The sequence below is a fragment of the Nymphaea colorata genome, chromosome 1 (genome assembly GCF_008831285.2).
Source record: "Nymphaea colorata isolate Beijing-Zhang1983 chromosome 1, ASM883128v2, whole genome shotgun sequence".
Taxonomy (NCBI): domain Eukaryota; kingdom Viridiplantae; phylum Streptophyta; class Magnoliopsida; order Nymphaeales; family Nymphaeaceae; genus Nymphaea; species Nymphaea colorata.
In genome coordinates, this window is record NC_045138.2 from 14244202 (window position 1) to 14270374 (window position 26173).

The 26173-nt window shown below is 39.6% G+C and overlaps 2 protein-coding genes and 1 long non-coding RNA gene across 4 annotated transcripts; 2 read left to right on the top strand and 1 right to left on the bottom strand.

The window, feature by feature from the left end:
• Positions 1-5573: 5573 nt before the first annotated feature.
• On the top strand, positions 5574-6332 carry LOC116265317 (uncharacterized). The gene is made up of 2 exons (XR_004175022.2): positions 5574-5973; positions 6078-6332. It is a non-coding gene; the product is annotated as an uncharacterized LOC116265317 (long non-coding RNA).
• Positions 6333-8227: 1895 nt separating this feature from the next.
• On the bottom strand, positions 8228-14718 carry LOC116245742 (cell division protein FtsZ homolog 2-1, chloroplastic). 2 transcript variants are annotated; one of them, XM_031617263.2, is made up of 8 exons: positions 14423-14718; positions 13296-14102; positions 12057-12356; positions 11765-11855; positions 9382-9506; positions 8806-8898; positions 8575-8652; positions 8228-8503 (listed from the first exon to the last, which is right to left on the bottom strand). In XM_031617263.2, exons 2-8 carry the CDS (start codon positions 13968-13970, stop codon positions 8366-8368), a joined length of 1500 nt encoding a protein of 499 aa, XP_031473123.1. In that variant the 5' UTR covers positions 13971-14102; positions 14423-14718; the 3' UTR covers positions 8228-8365. The 2 variants fall into 2 exon arrangements, with proteins under 2 accessions (XP_031473123.1, XP_031473124.1); XM_031617264.2 differs by having other exon boundaries at positions 8575-8640; positions 14423-14708.
• A 1263-nt stretch (positions 14719-15981) lies between these two features.
• On the top strand, positions 15982-18174 carry LOC116248159 (F-box/LRR-repeat protein At1g67190). Its single transcript, XM_031620798.2, has one exon. The coding sequence runs from the start codon at positions 16453-16455 to the stop codon at positions 17713-17715; it is 1263 nt and encodes a 420-aa protein (XP_031476658.1). The 5' UTR covers positions 15982-16452; the 3' UTR covers positions 17716-18174.
• Positions 18175-26173: the final 7999 nt, after the last annotated feature.

A 26173-nucleotide genomic window follows, 5' to 3' on the forward strand; every position in this document is an offset into this window, starting at 1 on the left:
ATCATAAAATCCTGATCGGTTACATGCAAAACCTCTTATTAAGCATTTGGATGGCACTTTGAAAATTAAAACTCGGTTCCTTAATCAGCTTTAGAAACGCTATTTATGTTGTTTGAATGATACATTCAAACAAGTTTTTTCTGAAAAAAAGAATGGGAGAGAAAAGGAAGGAGGTTATTCGTTAGGAACTTGCATGAAGGGCGTGATTTTATGCACTCTAAGATTAAAAATCAGATATAAAATGTAAATTTATTTGAATAATTGAAAGAACATGTGATCGGATACAAAATTTCACTAGTATGTTTCTTAGGGGGTGATGTACATTGTGACACAAATTTCTGTTCCCTCGATTTGTCTTCATCGGGATAAAATTTACGCGCATTTGATTTGAACGTGCGCCAACTGGTGAAAGTTTACCCATTCAACACTCCACAGAGTTGCCGTCGATCTCTTTTCTTTTTTCTCCATTCCATTTAGAACTGTAGTCAACATTTGACCAATACGATCCCAATTCTTTACTAAAGTCCTCTCTCTCTCCCTCCTCTTCTTCTTCTTGTTGCTGCTGTTGTCACTTTCTTCTTCTTAATTGTTTTTCCAATATTTCAGCTCCTCTCTCTCTCTCTGCCGGCGGTTGAAATCCGGCTGTGTAGACAGCTAGAAAAGAATTCATGGAGGACATTAACTACATTCTTTTCAAATTTTAGGGACGGTTCAATCATATTTTCTACAAATTTTAAAAGCTATAGATTAGTTTTTTCCATCTTCTATGTGACTCCGCCCTATGTTTACGATCGCAATAGCTTCTTGAGAATGTTAGTTTTGAATACACATTTTCATCCAAGAGGTTGATACAATGCATGAGACAAAAGTAGGCGACTAGTTTCTGTTTTGAATTATCAGGACATCAACTCTATTTGCAAAAAAAAGAAAACACCCATGTGCAAGTATTTTTTTTTTTACTAAAATGTCTTGAACTGGCAAAGATGAAGTAAATAGCAAAATCAAATCTGAAATCTGGTACAACAAATTAAAAGGTGTAAAACAAGAATCTTGAAAGGCAGGTGAGCCGTTACCTCATTTATATTTCCTTTATTTTGAGTAGATGACCACACGGATTGAACAAGTCAGAGATTTGACTCCATCCCCTAAACTGTTTGATTATTAAATACACACTGATAATATCTGAATATCTCTTAAAGGGTTCAAGTTTTCTATTTTGGATTTTTTAAAATCACATGGATATGCTTTAAACAGTATTTTAAACCAGTTTTAGTTAGGATCCAAAAAAGGGTATGATCCTTAAGTAGCTTTTACATGGATGTTTATTATTTTTTATTGTCTTCCTAAATCTGTTTTGAGCAGTAGTTTTAGGATCCAGAAAAGGATTTTTTTTTTTGTTTTATTGAAAAATTGGCCGACACGGGGTTGAATCAGCCGATACAGGACTGAATCGGTCTCTGATCAGCCGACGTACGAAGTGTATCATCTTTTTCCGCTGAGCCTGAGAAAAGTCAGAAAGTAATGTGGGATCCATGCCAGATCCAATCCCGAAGGTCCAGTCACGTGGATCTGACGAGGGGGCCACTCAAACCGCTCCGTTAAGTACAGTCTGGAAGTGGATCCAGAATAATAGAGATCCAAAGCATTAACAGATCCAGGTCAGAATGGGTCCCACACTGGCTTCCCAGAATGTTAAAAATATTTTTTAAAAATTGGGCAGTGAACATGCCAGGTATACTCAATAAAATATGGGCCTTTGAACCAATTTGAATCCTAATTATGGTCCACAAAAAAATTAATACTTCGTGGGCATGCAATGCGATGATCCAGCCCGACTCTACACCTGGCTTGGGATTTTGGTCTTGATTTTACTTTGTCTGGTTTCGATTATTTTATAAATAAAATTTGAAAACAGTTTTTAATGCGTTCATGTGCCATGAAAAAGAAAAAGTCTGGTTTATTTTTTGAGAGACAGTGATCATTTTATAGCTATACTCCAACAACGAGTTCGGCAACGTTGCCCTTATCTTTTGCCTTGTTCAACATTGTAGCGGAAGGTTTAGCCCCATCAATATGGATGGTTTTTTATCTAATATTATTCAGTATGCAGATGACTTGATCCTTCTTGAAGAAGCAACTCCTCAACAGATGATGGTAATGTTGCTCATTATTTGTATCTTCTCTATTGCATCTGGTCTTGAAAACATTTATTGCCTTGTTCAATGTTGATACATACACTAAGTTTGTTGCCTTTCATATTTTTCAATGTTGAATTGTCGATCTTTTTATTGAGTACCTGGGCCTTCCCCTTCAATTTCAAGCAATCAAGACACCCTCTTGGTTACCAATCAGACAATATTAATAATAGACTGACTTTTGGAAATTGAGATATCTGTCCTTAGCTGGCTGGGTAATCATGATCAAACATGTCTTTTCCTCTCTGCCTTCTTATTTCTTATCGGTACTCTCTTTACCTGTCAAGGTATTCCTCTCTGCCTTCTTATTTCTTATCGGTACTCTCTTTACCTGTCAAGGTAGAAAAGGACAAACTTGGAGAAGAATAAATATTTTGTTGCTTGGGATTATGTTACTCAGCTTTTTGGCCCTGAAGGTTAAGAATCCTAGATATCAGGAAAAAAAATATTTCTTTCATTTTAAAGTAGTAGACATTTATCCACGACTCCAATTCAATTTGTGTGATGGCCTTGCGACACAAACACAATTTGCATAGTCTCTATTCTCTTATGAATAAACGAAGAATATCTTATTCGATGAGATTGTGGATATCAACCTTCATTAAGTGCAATTCGAAAACAGTTTTCATAGAGCATTTTTCTTCATGCGCACGAGATGGCGAAGGGCGTTTCTCTATACATCTTGCATATAACTTGCTTCAACCTCCTAGTGTGAACTGGTTTACTCATAATCTCCTTTGAGCTGGGGGTCCTACTCGACGATTCAAGACTCTTGCATGGCTTATTCTGTTAGACCACATTCAAAATCAAAATAACCTCAAAAGGTTTGGTTTTCACCTTGCAAGTAGGTGTCCTTTATATTGTTATGCCGAAGAACTACCACTCACCTAGTGTGGTTTTGTCGAGTGCCTCAGGATCTTTATGTGCTTACCTGGTCTATGTCTTCCATTGAAGGTATAAATATATCTACAATTCGGGACCTGATCCATGAACCAATTAGAATGAGAAACAAAAAGAAATGGCGTACCATTTGGAGAATTTGGCTTTTTACGTTTTGATAGGCTATTTGAAACTCTAGGAACAATATAATTTATGGGAAGGAGGTTGTCTCAGTTCAGCACATGGCATCCTCTATTTTGTATGATGTTTGGCTAATTTCCCGTAACCTATGGGGAAATGGTGGTACCCTCAACTTCTCTCTCTCTCTCTCTCAAATCCATTAGTGGATTCAAATGTCAAGCTGAAACTGAACCCATTTAGTTGAATCTCGTAAGCCAAAGCAGATTTGGATTATAGTTTCTAACTTTATGTGCTCATGTATTCAAACCTAGTCTGAATCCGGAATCCAATGAATCTGCAGTCCTATGATTACTAAGAGTTGAATATTGCTCCTGTCAGGTGTAGATTTGATTTCATTTTTCAAGGCCGAATTCAAAGAGGATTATAAATCACTGAACTTCCTCAAGCTCAGTGTCTAATACGCAGGAGTTGTATACTATGGCGCCTACCTTGCACTAGGCAGTCCATCGCACTTAGGGCCAACATCTGCAGGAACGTAGGAAAACATTTTAATCGAATTGAATGCTTTTTCATGTTTTTATTGTTAGATAATATACATTGTTATTTTTTACTTTTTAGGAAAAACTATAACGACTGCCATGCTTGCATTTGTTTTAAGCGAGATGGGTGAAAATCCTACTGCCCTAGCTGGTGCGCATGTAAAAACAGGAAGGGGAATATTGTTAATGGAAAAAATATCCATTCCAACATTTATATGTTTTCAATCGGAAAACGTAGTTGTTGGGATTTAGAAACGCAGCATGAAAATGGTAGCAAATGTTAGAAAACTATAAGCAGGTCTGTGGTTGGTAGAAAACTTTGTGTTGTAAAAATTGTCAAAAATCTAGATGTTTTCATGGCCAAATAAAATCTTGAGGAAAGAAGCAAAAATCAGTCTAATTCTGGAAAAACCTTGGGAAAGGCAGATATTTCAGGAAATCCAGGGTTTTTGGCAAATCTAAGTTTTGGTAACGCCCTATTTTGGGTGGCATCCAAACATGCTTAAAATTGCATGTTGGAGGCAAAACCAGATTTTACCTCCAAAAACCCGATTTTCGACTACCATCCAAACACGCTCTAAACGAAATCTTTATTCAAGGGATAGAAGAAAATCAAATATTTTCACTGGCCATAAGCAAGTGAAATCGACTTGATTCTGCCCAAAACTCCCTGATACAGAAAGAATTCAGTCTTTTGGATATGGAGAATGGATCCATAATTACCAAGTCAAGTTAATCCGGGGTTGGGTATTATTCAAGTTGATTATTGGTAAACGTTGGTTTAAAATAATCAAACCTGGAGTTGTTGACCCGTCTGGCTCAATTTGAAACCTAATCTGAATCAGATCCCCACTGTGTGGTACTTGGTAGTGCATAGATCGGATGTAAGCGCCCTAGTGCACATTCTTCACTTAATGCACCAAGATGCCTGACTCACTGATGAATAATATAAAAGAAAAACTGATGACAACTAAGTTAAGGTGACTTGAGGCGTGTGACTCAAGCCTGTCTCTTGAGGCCTCTCTGTTTGATGCTTTGATCATCATAAAATTTTTTGCATGGTAAAATTATCAATGTACGAAAAAGAGATTCTTTTCATGGAAAAGAGATCAGACTATTTTGCGTGAGAATTTTTTTCGATATCAATGAAAAATGCATGGTAAAATTTAAAAACGTGTGTTTTTCTTGTGCATCAAACATAACCCAAAGTATAAATTCACTCCTATTAAGTTTCTTCCAGATTTTACCCCTTTCACGACATCAAGCTCAAAATGTTCATCCACATTTTGGATTCCGGCAATGGATAACCTTTTACTTTCAGGGTCCACAATCACATCACATGAGACCATGTGAGGGGTACTTTTGTCTTTAAAAGACATGAGAAGGGTCAAAATGCTCTAAAAAATCTTTTCAATTTATATTTCTCGTTATGGGGCTTTACTTTTGAAAAAGGAAGAGAGAGAGAAAGCCGATAAAATGAGAATATATAACAAAATTTAAAGACAAGAGGTCTCTTAAATACAAAAAGGAGAGAGAGAGAGGAGGGCAGAAGCGCTCAGCTTGGATGTAACTTTTTTTTTTTCAAATATAAAAATCCTTTGCCATTTGATGAGCTCTGGTATGATAAAGCATATCTGCTCATAACAACATGACAATTTGCCATTTAATGTGATTGTAGTTATATGAATAATTTTATCTACCCGTCACAAGAATCAAGTACCTTTTTTCGCTTTTTGGACCCACCTGTCCAGGCACCATACAGTAGAGATAATAGTCTTTCGTCTTTTTGAAAGAAAAAAATGGAACAGAAGATGATAAACTACAATCGCAAGTGGTTCCCCTTAAGGTCCTCTCATCCTTATCCCCTGATGACTTTAAAAAGGAGGAACCCGCAGTGTCGATGTCTACTTGTAACTCAAAAATCGGTTGAGAAAGTGCAGAGAAGAATGCAAATGGAGAAGCAGAATGAAGGAGCGCCAAGCTTCCTGAATATTTCCATCGTAGAAAGAAAGGAGGAATACGTGTCGGTCCCTCCTCCCCGCCGGAACCAGAGCATGCCGGCTACAAAAGAGAAACAAGTCTCTGCATCGTCCTTGGAAGGCTGCCCACAGCTCCTGCAGCTGTGGTGTGGCCAGCAATGGAGCACAAGATCAGGGAATGAACATGAGGTTTTGGATCATCTTAATAGGTTCTGATAGAATAGCATGAAGTATCTGACGGTTAATCCTCTGCCTTCTGTTCATTCTATGCCTTGTTTGTACTCTCATATGTTGTATCTTAAGAGATGCATCCATTTACTTATCTTTTTCTTCAATCCGTTCAGGGTTCGTTTCATGGAGAAGTATGGTAGTGTTCTACCACACCTGTATGGTGTTCTGTGTTAACAGGGTCATCTTCCATGCGATCGCCTGATCTTCTCTCTGCGCTATAAGTGTTTCACTTTCCTCTACTGTTTATCCGGTAACTGAGTCTGTAATCCATGATCAGCTCTTGGAGCCAACTTGGTTTGAGTCCAGAGAAAAATCTAATAAGGATCTTCTATCAAGTTGCGCTGCAGAGAACAAAAATCTTGAATTTTTGTGTGTGTGTTCTTTGGTTGACAAGTTGGGTTTCGGCACAAGTCTACGGATTTATAGTGAATTGCAACGGATTTATAAAATGAATTACCACATATCAAACTCTTGCCTCCTTCAAAATATCTTAATGTCGCATGCAGTCAAGTGGAAGAGGCAGCGCTTTTCATGTGACAAAGCTCATTTTTTTTATGCAGTATTCTATCCCATATCCTGTGAAAAAACGTTGCCATATATCATAAGGCGAGAGAGAGAGAGAGGGAGAGTTCGCCATTATTTTCAATGGACCACCTCTATGTGCAATAAGATTTTTTAGTATCTTGCCAATTTTTTTACTAGCATAAAATTGGTATATTGAGAAATAGCATTTCACTTTTTTAGTATCTTGCCATTTCACTTTTTTGCAGTCTCAAGGGGCATAGCACAGCTGGTTGGCTGGTCGGATTAGGAGTTTGTATAAAGGCAGGTTTTTAGTTTCATTCCCGTAGGCATTAGTTCATGTGTCTTAAGGTAGTAGGGCACGACATTCAAATTGAAGGGTGCATCAGTTGCCATCACTGACACCAACGCAGCTTAGGACTTCGGAGACAGGAGGAATGGGGGCCTTCGTGCCTCATTTCGAGCGGTGGGATGAACCTCTTGCTCACCCAAAAGCATAGACCTTTGACTAGGTGTACTAGATAGATTCAAAAGTCCAGTTTATCCTGTCTATATATTATTTAGATGATATTGATGGTGATGACCATAATAACAAACAGAAATTTTCATTTGGGGCCGATTTTCACTCTTGCTCTTTAAAAAAGGGTAAGATCGATTTTGTATTTCTAATATGTAGGAAGTCATGAGCCAGTAAAAGTATGGTACGGTCCTTCGTTAGTTTGATTCTCTTGGGTGATACTCTCCTAACCTTAAGGCAAGGGGAAAGATGATAGTTTCGGCTCTCTGAGGCATCGCTCCCAATGCCAAAAAAAACTTTCCGTTCAACATTAATCATAAAACAAGGAGGCCCTTTATGGTGCCCGGACTATAGTTGCAAGCCAGTTGGTCACCTAAATACATTTGAGGAAACCAGATCTGATACAGAAAAAAAAAAATGTTAAAATGTTCTTACTAGATCTGACCCATTTGCAACTCTACTTGGCCTGAACACCGGCAAATATACGCATCAATGAGGTGTGGTTTCACGCAATGATCAAACTCTCGTCTTACTTCACTGACGCATGCAACAAAATGCCGATGAATTCTACACGTGCCTTTGTTTGAGAAACTCACTTGAAGATTATCTTCTCACATGTGACCGTTGTGGAGTTCTAGCATCTGGGTCTGGCACTATGCTGAACCAGTACTGCTTCCATGCAAATAAATTGGTAGTTTAGATCCAAATCCATATCCTTATTTGAGGTTGTGAATCTGTGGATGCTAAAATAGAGTCCTTGTGGGTTCTATGATTTTATTGCCTAATAAGATTCTGACTTGAACGTGGATATGGATCCTGTCTGAACTTAAAAGGAAAATGGGAAGGAAAGAAAAGGAGACGTCCTCATGAGACTCGAAGACACGTCCATCTTCCCTGGTTCAAACTTTTGCTGGATATGGAGATGAAATATTGCTTAGTCTTTTGAACTTGGTTCTGACGAATGACGCTACAGAAAATCTGGTTCAACGAAGATGGTGCCTTGTCTGATAAAGATAGAAATGGAGATTGGATACGACTTCGCCAGATTCGCTTTTCCTTCAGTCTAATCTCCGAAAAAGTTGCACGTTTTGAATCCACATTACGCGTTAACATTGTGAAAAGAAGTATGGACCACACCATAAAGTAGTGAAAATATGAATTTATCGTAAAGATTGTAAAAATGTGTAAAGCAGGTTTGGACTCCAAATTCAAGAAAAAATCAGATGCAGAAACAACGGATCCTTTACATACGTTGTCATGATTTTATTACAAGGAAAGAACAGGTTCCAACAAGCTCACATCTTCTTGTTAATGGCAGAAATCAAGTAATAGCAAAGATATATTACACAAGAGTTAGCAGGTTCAAATTCTGGGATAGCGTGATCGTCCTTTCTTTTTCAGAAACTCAGGTATCTCGACTGACCCGCTTTCCACAAAGGCCGAAGAAGGCCTGCGGTTGATTCCAGGGCCGCCATCGCCATGGGTAAGCTGATGGGTTCCCTGCATTTCACACCATTAAGAAAAAGAGAGCTAGAGGGAGAGAGAGAGATAGAGAGAGAGAGAGGGGATACCAGTGCAGGCCGGCCTTCAGTTTCATCTTGGCGTTTGAATCCAGTTGCAATGAGAGTTATGCTCACCTGAGAAAACAACTTCAACATGACATCAATTGACAGGTAGCACAAAATTGAAAAAAAAAACATGCGAACTTACTTTAAACATATACTTCTGAAACTTTTTGAGGAAAAGAAAGCAGAAAGTAGAGAGGGACAGGACCAACACAGCAAATAGCTTCACTAACTTACCTGTCCACTGAGTGACTGGTCTATAACTGCACCAAAGATCAAATTTGCACTTGGATCTACGAGGTCATATATCACTTCTGCAGCAGCATTCACCTGCATTTTTTGTGTAAAAGCATCATTATAACAAGGTGCTCGAATTGAGCAGGCCTGTGTGTTTGTAGGATTCAAATGCTGGCCCTATTTGGCAATTGGCACCACAGGCATGGCTTATTTCCACACCACACATGGTGATACTCTTTTATCTTATTTAGCACATGCCATTTATGTTCTATTCTTCTTCTAATATGAACATGCTATATATATCGGCCATCTTTACTAGAAAGCCTCAAGTTTCAACAGAGGGAATCTTCTAATCAGGCACACAGATCCATTAAATATGGATTGCAAGTCCAACACGTGCAGACACACTATCATGATTTCCACCAAATATGGTACCATGACAACTGTCTTTATTAACCGCTCCTTGTTGAATGCTCAAGAGTCAGTATCCAAGAAGGAGAGAATGACATAAAAGTCAAATTTGTCAGGATTGATGGAAGTCAGATCGAGTTTGTGAGAGAGAGAGAGAGAAGGCACCTCATACAAAGTGAGATCACTTCCACCAGTGATATTCCAGACAATTCCAGTGGCTCTTTCAATGCCAATATCGAGCAAAGGTGAGTGAATGGCATTCAACGCAGCATCCCTTGCCCTAGTCTTGCCTGTGGAAATAAATAAGCTAGTAATTGAATCAAAACAACATATACACAACAAACGAGTCAGCAGATTCATACTAGACTTTGAAGCATGCAATTCTTTTCTCAACATTCCCGTGACAAACTCAATGCAAAATAATATTGCATATATATGCAGGTACATTTGTACGACAATAACTTTCTAAATATGCCTAGTTCAATGTGTGCCTGTTCTCTTTTTGCTGTATGTTCTATGTACTAATATATCATTAAGTTGAACACTCTGTCCTCCAATATTTTGTGCTGAGCAAAAGTTGTCCCAACAAAGACATACAAGACTAAAATCGCCTTCTGAAATATAGGTTGCTCTCCTGCATACAACAGCATCACAACTTCTTCATCATGGTCACCCTTTGCATAACTAGCTTACTATGGTTTGTGTAGTAGGACACCCACCTTCACAAGATAAACAGCTTAATTATCTTAGTGTAAGTTGAAATTCTCAGAAACAATGTCAGAGTGATAGGATCATAGAGAAAAAATAATTCCTATGTTAAAAGGTGAGGATCAGCTGTAGGGCAATAACTAGTAAAAGAGAGGCCCTGACACCATAACCTAAGGGCATGTCTGCAAGGTGGTGATGGACATCACATGATGCCTTGCTTTCTGTTGCACCCCTGATGAAAACATACAGAAAAGGTTTTGATGAAGGGTATCATAGAACACCCTTCATTGTGTTTGAATGGGAAGAGCACGGATGAGACACATTGCGCCTCAGACCATTTCTCCAACACTAAAAAATATAATAGGATATTCAGATCATGCAAAAAACATATTCTCAATCGGGATGTCGAACCATGGCCAGAATTTCAAGCTCACGGAACAGATTATGGCCTAGACCAACGTTCAGCTTGATGCATGCATACTCTCAAAACAATAGGAGCCTAGTTAAACAATGACATGATTCTTGTTCAGAGCCTCAGATGCCATAGCAATACTATTTGCACACTAATGTCTAAAAGAACTAAATAAGTGACAGGTATGCTTTTTTTTTTTGAAACATGATACCAGAAGATGCAGAGAATTCTATTTTGCAAACAGAAACAAACATGCATGGAGAATTTTTATCCTGCAGACAGAAACAAGCAGACAAGTTCACAACTGCACATTCTATGCATGGATTCATGTAAATGCACATGCCCTCATGCACCATTGTCATGTTTTCTCAGAATGTTCAGATACTTTTAACTTCCTTTTTTTTTTCAATTTCTGTAGCTACCTGAGCTTCCAGTTCATATTTCCTTAAATATTTGTATTCTTTCCCCATAAATGGAAGCCCTCATTTAATGGAAAATCACTCCATCGCATCAGAGAGCCTGCAACCTTGCTTACTAGAAAAGCATGTGGTGAAGAAGCAACTAAACTGAACGTGGATGATCAGGCCTGGGAATAAATAGGGTAAGGCCAAAATTTAAAAGCAAAGTCAGATAGGCTGCTAATTATGAAGGATATATGGAAAAGGCTATCCTGCCAATCCACTAAGTACCAAGCCAGCCCAAGAAACAGACATGGAGAACTTATTGCAGGATTAGAAATTTAGAACCAATAAATCATGGGTCCATGGTAGATCACCCCTCTGAAGGATATGAAGATGCATCCATGTTCAGGTTGTGCCATCTCACTCATAATAACATGATAGGACAAACATGCCAGCAACTGAACCTTCCCCTTTCCAGTATAGCAAGAAACTTGCACAAACAAATTTTTAACTTCTTTCTCAAATGCAAAGTTGCACACACACACACACACACACACACACACACACACACACACACACACACACACACACACACACACACACGTACACGTGTGTGCAGAGGCGCACGGTGCTTGTGATGTGCCACATGCACATGCTTTCACACATACATGTGACATAAGTCAACCATGGACCACTAATTATCAAAGAACAAATCAGTAAGCTGGTTTGCCTCTTTATTAGGATTTTCTTGAATGGTGACATCTTCTGTAAAGGACATTCATTTGGACACAGACAAGATGATTTTAAAGCAAATCATAAAAATTTTTTCAGGAATACCAGGTGAGATCAGAATATAATAATCTCATGAAGCATGAGGAATTTCTTCAATCATTCCAGGTAGAACATTGGAGAAGAAGCTTGAACATCCAAGGTATGCTCAGAGGAAGCAGAAAAAAGATTCTACAGAATTGTGCCTAATTTCTAAAACAGGAAACATAGTATAATCATATTAGATTCATAAATGCACCTGTTGCAGTTCCTATCCCCATCAAAGAGGAGCCAGCATTTGCCATAATAGCCCTTACATCAGCAAAATCAACATTAACTAGACCAGGGATCTGCAAAGACGATAAAAACAGAAGTAAAATCGCAAGAAAGTTTTTGTCATTAGTAAAGAAAGGACATAATTTCAACTTAAGGAAAAGCACAAACATTGTAGATAGATCTATCCATTATCAGCCAGGAGATAATTATTAAAGAATGGGAGACATCCATGAGATACTTTGCACAAGAAACTACAAATAGAACTAAGTGCATACCGTGATTATATCAGAGATACCACGAACTCCTTGCCGGAGTATGTCATCAGCCAAGTTAAATGCTTCTGTCACAGGTGTAGATTGTGAAACAGCTGTCAACAACTTATCATTTGGTATGACAATTAATGTGTCAACATTATCTCTCAGAGCTGCAATTCCTTCTTGTGCTTGAACTGCCCGTCTTCGACCCTCAAAAGAAAATGGGGTAGTAACAATACCCACAGTCAGAATACCCATTGATTTTGCAATCCCTGCAATTATAGGTGCACCACCTGTTCCTGTCCCACCCCCCATTCCAGCCTGCACAATTTTAGATACATAAGCACCAAATAAAAGCTAATGCACATAAGCAAAAAACTTAGCATGTGTGTGACATTGTTATTATTAATATTCAAAGTTTGAAATAACCACGCCAAATCAGTTTTTGTCAAAAAGGTCCATAGAGCACAAGCATGGAAAATAAAGCAAGAGAAGCGGGTAAATCATGCCAAGCACACCTGGCACAAGGCAAGTTAGGATATAGGGTGGCAATTGCACATAAAATATCCATATTTATGAGTGTATGTGTCATTAATCATATAAATCCACAATTCTGAAATTTAAAGCAAGAAAATATGATCCCATCTTGTATGCAAACTCTTGAATAACAGTTCCAAAACATTATCACAGCAATCATCAAATAACAAAACTAAGTTGAACTTAAGAGAATGACTAACTGATGATAAAACGCAAGGGAAGAAAGTAGAAACTGCAAGACAGTAAAAGCAGTAATCGAGATAATAAGGGAATAGATAAAGTTGATGCGCAACATTGACTCTGTCTGAAGTGTCGTGGTGCATCTTAATATAATGTCATGCTGAAATAGAATTTCACGCTATGTCAACTTGCTGCAGTCACTACACAAACAAACTAAAGAACCCCAAGCCTTGCGCTCCAGGAATCTTCACAGGTCAAAAAATATTACAAAATACATAGTGTGAACGTGATGATATTTTTAAGTGTGAACGTGATGATATTTTTAAGTGACATGGTCAATCGATTCAATAGTCCAACGGAAATTAATAATAGTGCTGCTCTACATCTTAGAAAGATACCTTCACCTCAGATATCAACAATCATAGAACAGGTGAATTAGAAGCATTATAGTACAGTTCCTTTTAGCTTCCGTGAACTGACGGAATTCAACAAGAAAAACGTAGGTGGACGATTAATCAAATATCAACAGTAAAAAATGCTTACTGTTACAAAAACCATGTCAGATCCGTACACCGCCTCCTCAATCGACTCTTTACTTTCCTTGGCAGCATTCATGCCAATATCTGGATTACCCCCGGCACCAAGACCTCTGGTTAGCTCCTTGCCAATTTGAAGTCGGTTTTCTGGATACACAGGCGACAACCTCATGGCCTGCACATCTGTATTTACAATCCAAAACTCAACGCCATTCATAGAACTTTCTATCATTCTATTCACGGCATTTGAACCACCACCACCAACACCAATCACTTTAATCTTGGCCGCATTGTAATGATTCGGAGGAGCATCCTCACTGTATGTATCAAGAGCAATACCCGAATTATCCTTCTTTGGACTGCTAACAGTGTTATTCCCTTCTCCTCTCAGCATTGAAACTTCTGGATGCAGATTCAAGAAGGGGTCCTTGCTGTTATAAGGCGTATGTGTAGCGGAGACAACCCCTGCTCTACGTGAATTCGAACCCGAAAGTAGCTTCTGCTGCACAAGTCTAATCCTACTCCTTTCCTCAACCTTGGAGAACGCTGCAGGTTGAATTCCGCCATGAAGGGCAAGACCTTTCAGATCTTTGCAAAAAGCTTTTGAATGTGAGGAAGAATCGAGCAACAGATGAGGCTGAGACGCAGATGAAACAGTACAACAGAACACCTGGGACGCCATTTTTTCTAAACAGCAGCAACGCCAGGAAAGGACTCTTGTTTACCCCAACGATGAAAGAACCTGGGTATCTCTCGCTTATACCCTCATGTATCCAATCTCTTCAGGCCCCTCATCAATCATGCTCTCAGATGACTACAGAAAACCAACAACACCAAAAAAGGACAACCAAATTAAAATCAGTAGGCATTTCAGCTGATACATAATAACGTAAGCCCAAAAGAGAGAAAATAAAGGAACTGCTGCCGCTGTGCAAAATAAGTACACACAATCAATCTCCACAAGAGAATTCAAGCAGGAGTTCACACTAAAAAACCGAAACGTAAGACATTGCCTTCCGCAGGAAGAGAAAGAGAATTTAAGTTCTTCTTTCAGGACTACCAACCACGGAAACGATGACAGATAGAGAAAAAATAGCAAATGGGCAACGGAGAAAACGAAAGAAGGTATGCTACCTTTGAAGGAACACAAGAAAGCTCGGCGGTTTCGGTGGCATTTGACCGGGGGTTTTAGTGAGCAGATAGGATAATGGAGATGGGTTTTCCTGCCTTGTTAGTTGGAAGCAGGGCCTCTTCTTCGCTGTCGCTCGGTTGTTGGGACTGGGAAGAAAGAATGGGGGAGGGGTTTTAGCTTTTTTAGGGGTTGAGCGAGAGACCTCGGGAAAGGAAGATGCCGCTACAACCTCAACAGGACTAGGTGGGCTCCTCCTCTGCTCCCGTTAGCTCACCTCAAGGAGGGCCACCAAAGGGGAAAGGGAGCCAAGGAGGAGGGTCATTATCGGCGTGGCCCAGTCGGGGAGCCCCTTCGTCGCACCCGCAGCTCATCAGTCGCCCTCAGACACAGCACTCGAAGCTCCACCACTTGGACTCGGGCGTCCCTCTCTCAGCCCACCTCAACAACCACAGCTCTCTCTATCTTTCTCCCGATTACGACTATCTAGTCTCTATATTTCTCTCCAGATTGTGACTTTTGAACAAGCAACCAGAACAACTGATACTTCTTATGATATTTATTTAGTTGGCAAAAGTGGTCCTATGAACACTGCCTGATTGATTTTGTAATCATGCTTAAACATTTGGCTTGGTCAATCATATAATTTGGAAATCCATGACTCCAAGTTTGGTAAATGTTGTAGTTCCATTATGAAAACATGCCCTTAAAATTGCAAAATGTTTATGCAATCATAATCTAGTTATCATATGCTTTTTTGCTTCAGTATAACTCTATGAACATCATTTTATAATTGAATGGCAGTCAAAAATACATTATGTTAGATTATTTTCACGCTTAAATGCACTTTATGGTATTTAGAGAAAAAATCTTTGCACCAAATTCTACCTGAACTTGTTTTGTATATTCTTAGACTGTTCAAATCTGGAACTGGACCATGTAAATCACTGAGATTCTAGTTCCTAACCCAATTCCTTGCTTATCTAACTATGGATTGGATTCATTTCTTGATTTACATGAGCTTCACTCTATGTTTGGAAGTTTTTCTAATGATCCAAAGGATAATGTGGCAAATGTATCAACTTTGGTAGGCCATGGAAAACTTTTTGTTATTTGGAGTGAAAAATATAAGCTCGATTGCTTGTACATGACGCAACAAATATATATGGGGATTCCGTTTGAATTCAAATAAGAGTGGATCATTTCTATTTGGACTTAGATTCGTTTTCTCCTCGTGCATTTCAAATTAGTACGGAGTTGTGGATATGGACTTGTTGCCGATCCGATTTCACCGTGCCCGCCCCAGTGATTTCCCGTTCAAGCGTTTAGGCCAAATCGAGATGCAGAAATAAACAGAAAGGCTGATTACCAAACGTTTGACCCTCACGAACAGAAACATGAGAATAGATCGGAACCGTAGATCTCGCAACAACTTCTTCTCGTTTCTACCGTTGGATGCGAGATGACTGTGCCCTCATTAAATGAAAATGAGGATGGCGCGCATGTGATTGATAGTGTTGTCGCCCAATGCGACGGAACCAACTCCGACCACGACGACCGTGATCTCTTCCCCGTTCTCTCCCTCCCTCCCTCCCTCATCCTCGTCCCTTCGTTCGGTGATCGCCACCGGTTCCCGATCATCTCTCGCGTTCTCCGACAAGGGATCGGTGGGGAAGACGGAGAGATCTGGTTATTGTCCATCCGTCGCGTTTCTTTGGCGCTGGATTGAAGAAATCGAGGGTGAGAGGACGAACGATCCGGTTTCAGGTCATTCGTCGCGTCGTTTGCCGTCGAATATTGAAGAAATCGGATAGAGGAAAGCCGGCAGATCGCTATCCGGTCGTCTCTGGCTTTCATCGGGGCTTGCGTCAACAATCGACGTCCTGAAAGACGAAACAACTTACACACCGATCATTGCGTCGCTTCTGTGGCAACGGGTTGACGGAAATTCGCGGTGGTAGGGCCGAGGTTACTGTTGCTCTTTTTATCTCTTCCATTTTGGCCAAAACACTCGAATCCGGTGGAGAGAGAGAGAATGGAGTGCCTTCCGGTGGAGGTCATCGGTAACATCCTATCACGCGTTGGGGCAGCGAGGGATGTAGTGGTGGCGTCCGCGACATGTCGGAAGTGGCGAGAGGCCGGCCGGAACCACCTGCGCACTCTGTCCTTCAACTCCGCCGATTGGCCGGTCTATCGCGAGCTCTCGGCGAGCCGGCTGGAGATCCTGATCACGCAAACCATCTTCCAGACGAAGGGTCTTCAAAGCCTGTCGATATCTATGGCCGACGTGGCCGACGAGTTCTCCGCGGCTCCAGTCATCGCCTGGCTCATGTACACTCGGGACTCCCTGCGCTCCCTCCTCCACCTCGTCCGCACGGCTCCGCCAGTGAACGTCCTGGAGAGGTGCGGCCGCTCCCGGCTCGAGGCCCTCGTCCTCGGCTTCACTTCCATCTCCGGCGTCGAGCCCAGCTACCAGCGGTTCCCCTGCCTCCGCTTTCTCGCCCTGCACAGTGTTAGCGTCTCCGCCCTTGACCTCAGCCTCCTTCTCTCTGCCTGCCCACTCATCGAGTCCTTCTCCCTCGTGAGCCCTGACATTGCCATGTCCGACTCTCAGGCCACCATGGAGCTCAGCAGCCCCACCCTCAAGCGGATCTACGTCGAAGCAATCAGCCTTGACAAGTTCGTCCTCGATGCCGATTCCCTTGAATCTCTGCACCTCAAGAACTCGACGCTCGAGTACTTCGAGCTCGTGGGGAAGGGTGGGCTCCGGCATCTCAGGTTCGACGATGTCAGCGTGATCCATCTGGACATCGGCGACACCGCGGATTACCTGGAGGTAGTCGACGTGAACGATTTCACGATCGTCTGGCCGAAGTTCTACCAGACAATAACGAGATCGGCGAAGTTAAGGCGGCTTCGGCTATGGGGAGTGGTGTTCGATGTGGAGGATGAGGTCCTGGACTTGGAAACGATTGCTGTTTGTTTCCCCAGATTGAGCCACCTCTCACTAAGCTACGAGACAAGGGACAGCTTGGTGCACTATGGTCTTCATGGTTCGACAATGCTGGAGAATGTAGTGGCCCTCGAGTTGGGTTCCACGGTGATCAATGACCTATTCACAGAGTGGGTGGCGGGGCTTCTCGAACGATGTCCGAATCTTAAGAAGTTGGTCATTCATGGAACCATATCGGAGATGAAGACCCGAGAAGAATGCCAGACGTTAGCTGGTTTTACCTCTTCGATTGTTCGGCTTATGAGGAAGTACATTAATGTTGATGTGCAATTTGAGTATCAATGAATTGGAACAGTAGCGGAAATTGCTGAAGTTGTTCAAATTCAGATGTCTCTGAAGTTCAAAATTTCTGAAGTTCAAAATTCGGTCCTATTGACTTCTCTGAGATTTTTTATCTGATTGAAGCTGCAAATTTTGATCCCATTGGAGATGTATTATCTATCAGGTACTATCGGGAGCCTTGGCATGACGGTCAGCTCGATATTGCCTCATTGTTTGTTTTATTAGCTTGGTAGAAGATGTAAATCAAATATTTGTTATTTCTTTCTGTAGATATGAACATTCATTTCTTCGATATATTAGTTTATTAATTTCGACAATATTGTCTCTCTTTGTCTTTCTTTTGAACTTGGAGGCATCCGACGTGGAGCTCTGATCATGTAGGAAGGCCTGTTTTCCTTCTCTGTTTCCTAGCACAATATCTTGAGTTTGTATACAAGTCGGGGATAGTTTTAAATCCTGCCATTCTTCGTTTCCTTCCTTTCGCAGTTTGGTTCCTACTGTTTTTCCTGCAGATAATTCATAAGGGTGTGGAGGTTCTATTTTAGGGGCCCAGATTTTTGGATGGCAACTCATTTCGCTGGATTCCTTAAATAAGCTTTGGAGACAATTTTCCAGTTCATCGCCATTCATGTTCTTGGTGGTTATGACTTACGATGTAGGGAATAGTTTCTTTAGCCAGTGCATGGTCATGCACTATAACACAATGCAGCCGTACGTGTCAGTGCTGCTAACTATGAAGCTGCTAATATAAATCAATGGAGCATCTATTTTTTTATCAAATTTGTCAAAAATTTTGATTAGTACCGTGCCTTCAAATTCCTGCACTTTAAGTCTTGTGTTGTTTGGCTTGCACATTGGTGGGACTGATGATAGTGGATAAGGCATTTGAAGATGGGATATTTTGCTTTGATTTAATTACAGAGGGAAAACGAAAAGCTTCACAAACTGCTTGTGTGCTTGACTTAAAACAAGACCAGTATGTCCTCTGTTTTTTTACACGTCGAATAAGCTAGTTGTGGCCCCATGCAATAGCTGTAAGGGCTAGTTGGTTGTGCGGCCACTATTAAAGTCTGCATCATGCTGTTAAATCTAGTTGAGGATGATGGATGGGAGTTGCAGGGGGCTAATCAGAAGCAATTGGTCCTAATATGGGAAACAGAATTTAGTTTATGGCTCAATACGATGGATGAGAACTCCAGGTAACTTCATATTTGATGTTTGCCTGATAAATTGCAGCGGTACAAGGTTTGCCAATACACCATAAAGTTCAACTTGCTATCAGTTTCCTGAAGATGTTCTGACAGAGTTCATGTGCGTTTGTGCGTTAACACTTTTCTTCCATATTGTTATATGGTAATTCAAGGCAAGAATTGGTAGAATCTATTCTGGCCCTTCTCAGTCAATATCAATCCTCAAGAACAATTTTAGTGAAGAGCCAACAAAAATCCACTTGTTGCCCCTTTGTGAGATGAATTGGTTGTCTAATCACCAGAGATCAATAGTACTAGGAGTGTGTTTAGTGGCTGCAAATGGTTTATGTAATATAATATTGTTAGCAGTAATTCTGTAGATGTCTGGCCATGCCTAGCAAGTGTACGTTACTGGCTTATCCTTTATGCTACCAGGTTTCTATGATAATGCAACAGGTTGCAATAGTAGTATCTGATAGATTTGCAGATTAAATGATAAATCATCTAGTGTATAACAGAATGTACTTGAGATGCTTTTCAAGACCTAGTTGATGGATCTTTCCATAGTGAGATGCTGGTTACTTGTGCATGACATTGGGCATGGCACAACTTTATGGTTGATTCTTTCACATAACCCTTGAAGCTATCATGAATTTGCATATGAGATTCTTTTCTACTTTTAATGTGGAAACTGATCTATCAACTGGACACATTTGTTACAGGAAAAGTTCTTTATGAAAAAATTGGCTTTCCTTTCACCCATTTGTTCCCTTTTTGTTTTGCAATTTGTGTTGTAAAAGGGTCTTCTTTGTTTGATTAAAGCACTTGGAAATGAAACATCAGGCTGTGCTTGCTGATAGATTCACCCTAAACTTTGACTACCAGGAGGTTATGTGCTTCATTCACTAAAAAACTGGCCTTGTGCACTCCTGAAGCTCTTATCTTAATATGCTCCTAGGCATAATGTGGAAATGGTACAATATGCCCGTGTGGTCTTTGTGTGTCTAAATTATCATGCTTGCTTGTGTCACATGGATGTGGATGTGGGGCTGAAACACGATAACGGCATAGGCAGTAAAATTTGGCAGTTCTCACAACAAAGGTCATATTCAGATGATACACACAAACATGTGTTTTATATATAAGATGCAAGTTCTTGGGAAACAAATTGAAAATTACTGTAAACTAAAAATTCAAATAGTAAAACCAAGTTGAAATTGAACTATTATGTAATTGGAGACAAATTCTAAGGGAAAGTTATGTGAATTGATTAAAATATCCAATTAAAAAAATAAAAGGACATAGAAAATTCTTAATGAGATGGTCTTCATGTGCAACATTGGTGCAATTCCATTCATGCAGTGTCATGTGGAATCTGTCATGTCATGTCAGTGTGGTATATGGGATATGCTTGCTAATAGAAGTGTACATGTGTGAGGTTGTGTGTTTGTTTGCTTGTGTGCATGCATGTAATAAACAGCATTTCACCAAAATGTGATTTTGTGTGATGCGTTATCTCAGCAGTTCTGCATCCTTGCACATTGAACAAGATCTAGAGGATTTACTTAATCTATGTTGTTGAGGTTCGTCGTTGACATCCATAAGATATCAGGGTGGTTTTCTGAGTGTATGGTTTGTTTAGGCACCTTGAGTACCTAAATTTTAGGCAGATCATCTTCCTGCTTTTTGTAACATTGTTCATGATGCAAATTGATGCTCTGTCTCCTCCTTAGTTTTTCCATAAGATATCAGGGTGGTTTTCTGAGTATATGGTTTGTTTAGGCACCTTGAGTTCCTAAATTTTAGGCAGACCATCTTCCTGCTTTTTGTAACATTGTTCATGATGCAAATTGATGCTCTGTCTCCTCCTGAGTTTTTTGTTTCATTTTTTTGATTTGAGTATATAAACAATTTAGACTGCATGATGTTCTTGATTTATTTATGAGATAATATGGATTATGTCTGCACAGAAACTATATTGTAGAAATTGTGGTTAGACTTCAAGAACTGATTCCTGGATAATGAATGGGTGTGTGTATATGCGGTAGGATGAGGCAGTGCAGAGGAGAGAATTTCATAATCCTTCATATACAGGCAGAAAGGTGATTAATCATTAACTTTCTGCATGTTGAACCATTTTATGGAATATGAAGAGCAATGCTTTGACTTGCTGCTGCGTGTTTTTTGTTTCTGTTTTGTTTTACATAGTTATACACTTATTTGCATGTTCCACCAACTTGTGAAATGTGAAACATAGTAGAACTAATAGTTCTTGCCTAAACCTTGCCAAATCTCAAGTTTCTGTTACTTGTGGAGCACAACAGAATGTGTAGAACAGAAAGAAATGTGCTTTTCCCATCCTAATGACTGTCTTTGCAAAGATCCCAAGAGTTCCCATTTGTGCTGCCAATATCTCAGTCCCGTATTTCCAACATCATGTATGATACCAAATTAGATTGATCTACTTGGAGTTGGGTTGTAGAATTTGGTATTCCTCAGGTGTAAACAGCATTCAGCTTCAGATTGGGAGATTATGACGTTGATAAATTCCCAGAGCTGATCGCCCATTCAGTCTGACTAGTTTGCTATGCTTATGCTCTCTACACGAACCCTATTTCTGCAGGATCATTAAATTGGACTGGGGGATCAGCTCCATCATGGTTGCATTGACTGCTCGTGCATTATTCTGGCTAGGGGCTAAATCGAGCTGCCTTGTTCTTGACTAGTTGACTGATATAATCCCTTTTACGTGGCAATTGACATCCTATGAAACATGTATATGGTCGCAAGTAAAGCTGTGATATGGGTATTTGCCTTAAAGAGAACACCCCACATTTTATTTTTTTAGACTTTAGAGCTTTAGATTTTTCTGTTCTGAGATATCATCCACTTCTGGAAAGTGTACATAACTAAATTGTGTTATGCTAGATATTCTCTATCCAATTACTGGACTTGTTGCAGAATTGATCGCCTGGTTATTCTTCCTGCAGTGACCATCAGCTTTCTATGTAGTTATTTTTGGATCCATAATTAACTGTAGAAATCTACCTAACCTACTTAGAAAAGGGAAGGCATCAGGTCAGCAAGAGGGAAAGACTTGGACAAAAGAGAACTTCTTTGGGAGATTTATCAGTTGCAATTTTTATGATATTCTTGAATAGAATCTAGTGCGTTCTTGTTCCTTGTTTTGAATGGTTGAAAAATCTAATAGATTTGTTGGTTTGCAATTTTTATCATATTCTAGAGTATAATATGGTGACTTCTTGGTGTTCCTTGTTTTGGAAGGTTGAAAAATTCTAGTAGTTTTGTTAGTTTCAATTTTTATCATATTCTAGAGTATAAGCTAGTGCCTTCTTGGTGTTTCTTGTTTTGTAAGGTTGAAAAATCTAATACTTCATAAGTATTTTATTATTTGACCTTGAGGGAGAGGTGGCTTTTATTCTGGTCAGTCTTCCTACTCAAATGAGCATCTTTTGTTAATGGGATTCCTTTATTAGATCACAGAGCAAGCAAAGGTGCACAGTTTTTACCTTAAATTTTGTGTAACTAATTCCGACCTTCGACCAACTAGAACACCAGTATCTTCATCGTCATCATCATCGTCATCAGGGAGCCTTGTCCTAGCTATGTGGAGGTCAGCTTTATGAATCTCTCCCTTCCCCATTCCATATATGTATGTTATTTTGCAATTTTTCGTGTCACCTCCTATTTTTTTCCTTTCGATTCCCAGTTCAATCTTGTACAGAAAAACTTGGGCCTCTTTGGGTATCTCCCCTCGTTAGCTGCATCACATCTAAAACTTAAATTTACTTTAAAAATGGATTAGTTGTTTGGTTTGATAATTTTAACGCCCAACTACTTTTAGCTGTCTTGTTCTTGTGCGTATAAATTTCAGGCGTATCCGATTTTTTTCTTGGTGTACTGGGTGACTTTAAGTTTTACCCACCAATCACCAATCACCCTGAAATCAAACAAGAAAATGTTTCACCTTTTTATTGGCTTTATCACGGACCCCCTTTGGTCTACCTAGCAGTCTAGCTCGACCACAGAATGGTACCCATCTGACCAGCATAAGTTCCATGCTGAACTCTAAGCTTTCTCAAACATAGAGACGACATCTCACCTTAATCAGATTGAGACAAATAGGGGAAGCGGTCTGGTTAGCCAGGAGTGAAATTTTGTCATAATCTAGTCTAACTCATAGACCCAATTCAAGTTTGCCGATGACGCCTGAACCTATACAACTTGCATCCCTTGGTTTCGTGTTCTCTGCTTCTATTTGGTTCATTAAGAATCTGAATATAGATTGACAATAAGTTCATTCAGATTCTCAATCTAGATTAACAATAATGAGCAGTGACACTCTTTTAAGCAACTAATAATGTAATCCACTACTCATTATAAACAATCTTGTGCAGAAATATTTTAAAATGTGAATTTAATTGAAATTAATAGTTACATTCAATGTATACCCTTTTCTTGAGAAAATGTATTCAAGTACCATTTATTTATTTAGAGACGCATCATAAACCAAAGCCACCATGACCTCATGAAGTATGTGTTGCCCATCTTACCAATCGGAGGCTGCATTTAATAATCTTTCAGCGTTTGTCCAGAATCTGTTTTGGACTCTATTTAAGTTTCTTTATACATGGAAAAAGCAAACTCTCTCACGTTTACCATTTACTGGAAGCGTTGAAATGTGCAAGGCGTGCGGATCAGCAAATCATGAGTTTTGATTCCTTCAGTGGCCAACATGTGGTGGATATGGAGCCACACTGTGCTTGAGGTTCTAATCTATCCCAGCATTTTATAAGGACTGATAAGGGTTAGATCTGGTCAATTGCCCATCATTTATAGCAAGAAAAAACCAAAATGCATCGCAAATGGGTCGAGTTCCTTTGCAACATAATGGGTTCAATTTGCTTATTGTTCCATCTTAATTGATGGTAGATGTCATGACATGTTAATGTGGTGTAGTTTCTCAGTGGCAATCTATAGGTGCACTTTCAAAAGCTGCCATTGAAAAGTTATGATTCTTTATACTTTATTTTATTTCAAAGATTGGCTATGAAAAAAATGATGAAAGCAAGAAAATTTGAATGATCTTTTAACGAAAGTTTGAGAAAAAAAAAATCCCAAGCTGTAGAGAAGAAAATAACAGGCCATGGCTGCTCCCTTTGGAGGCTCAGAAAAGAGTTTGCTCCCTCTATCTTGCCAGGAAACCTCATCATTTTCCATGTTATGTGATATTTTATTTGAAGCATCTACGCAGTACAAAAGTGCCAATCTTTCTGTGAACAGGGTTTGATGAATTTAGATCCATGCTGATGCTTGTGTTGAAACCTGGCCCGTTGCTTTCTGTCATGTCTTGCCAAGTATGTCAAAGTCTAAATAGAACTGATGATGCAAGAAAGAAGTTGGGGTGGACTTCATTTAACAAGATCAACCTTTATAATGTGAGTGAGAGAGAGGGGAGGGGCATGCTTTAACTCACATGCTAATAAACGATATCAAATTTATCAATTTAATTCGCTAGATGTGAAACAATACTTGTTAGGTATGCTTAGTTATGATGATTGCATATCACTGTAAGATTCTTAAAAAGCAAAGGATCTCAGTCCCCAAAAAAATGTGATTCGAAGATGAAACTACATAGTTGAAGCATTTAGAGAGTCGCTTCTGAAAAATGAAAAGCTTGCTTCCTTATCGTACGAAAATTTTTGCCTATAATATTTAAAACACCTTATTCATATTAAGAAAGTTGTATAATTTTCTATAGTAGACCCTCATTTTCCACCGTCTACAGAAATGCACTCCATCACACCAGAAGCATTGACATTCATTTGTATTCATTTTTTTTACATGACATAGCCACACGAATGAATTAACAGATTTAAAAACCTAAGATCAGCGTATTATACGAAACTTTTGATGTATGGATTGGATGTAGATCCGTCAAATTCTAAAATGTTTATGACAACAGGTATATGGACGAAAAACATAAATATGAATGTGATATATCGGTTTATAAGTTTTTGAATTTGTGGATGACATCCACATGGTTATATTTGCAGCAAAATGTCTCTCTCTGAAAAATTGGGGCACCTTATGTAACTATTTTGGTATTCCTCCAGTTATATATACTTTTCCTTTTGCCATGTACCTTGTCTCAATCGTGTCTTTGTTCCACAGTTCTACCTGTAAAGTAGCTCCATGCTGTTTGATGCTCACTACTCTGCAACAAAAAGGTTCCTAAAGTTGTTTACGAATCTTTTTGACAAACAAAAGCAAGCCAACTAACCTACCTACTCAAGGTGCATGAATCCTCAATATATCTAAATCATTACAAGAAATCTTAATTAGGCAGATGAAATGGACTCACTGAATGCCAAGCCATGTCAATGCGATCTCAGTGATCCTTTCTCAGCGTCGAGCGGATGACAGGAATTTGAACTCACGCCATTCATCCATTAAAGCATCTTCCCGGTCGTCTCTTAGCGTGTAATCTTGCTTCCAAAACGACCAGTAATTAAAGCCAATTTTGGCAAAAGTTCATCTCGCGAAGCAATTAAATGAACTCGGAATTTTTCATGATTGATTCAGAATTAGCACTTGAATGATAGGTCTGTGTACAATTGGACTTAAGAAAGGGTGCTCCCAGCTAAACCTAAACCTCCACCCACTTGGGCAAGGCTCAGATAGAAACCCTTTTCTTGGTCAATGATGTATTAGGCTTGGAGTCTTAATTAGAAAATGCCAAAGCTTCGATCCGCAGTCAGAGTAAATGGCATAATCTGGTAGGGACCAGTCTAAACCGTCATTCAGATGTCACTAAAAAGGAGGAGGAGGAGGAAGAAGAAGAAGAAGAAGAAGGCGGAGGGTGTAGAGGGTATTGAAAGCAAGAAGACCCACGAGAACATTAACATCAAATTTATAGGACAATGAAGTTTCCGATGATGTTCAATTAAAAATCATAACCACATTTCAGAGAAAAGCTGGCACACAGTGAGGTAAGCTATGATTCATTGAGGCTCGCATAAAGTTCATTTTACTAAGAGATCCATGTTGGTATCGCATGTGCCTATGCCCCATTCTTTTGGGACATGCTAAAATTAATAGCAAAAGAGAAGTAAAGTACATTGGTGTTCGAAAACTATGTGCCAAGATCTTGTTCAGGCCAATCAGAACTCACTCCTGTAGATTGAGAAGATATGGATACCCCCCCCTCCTTCCTTCCACGAGTGACATGGTTGGTCGTGAGCAAAAGA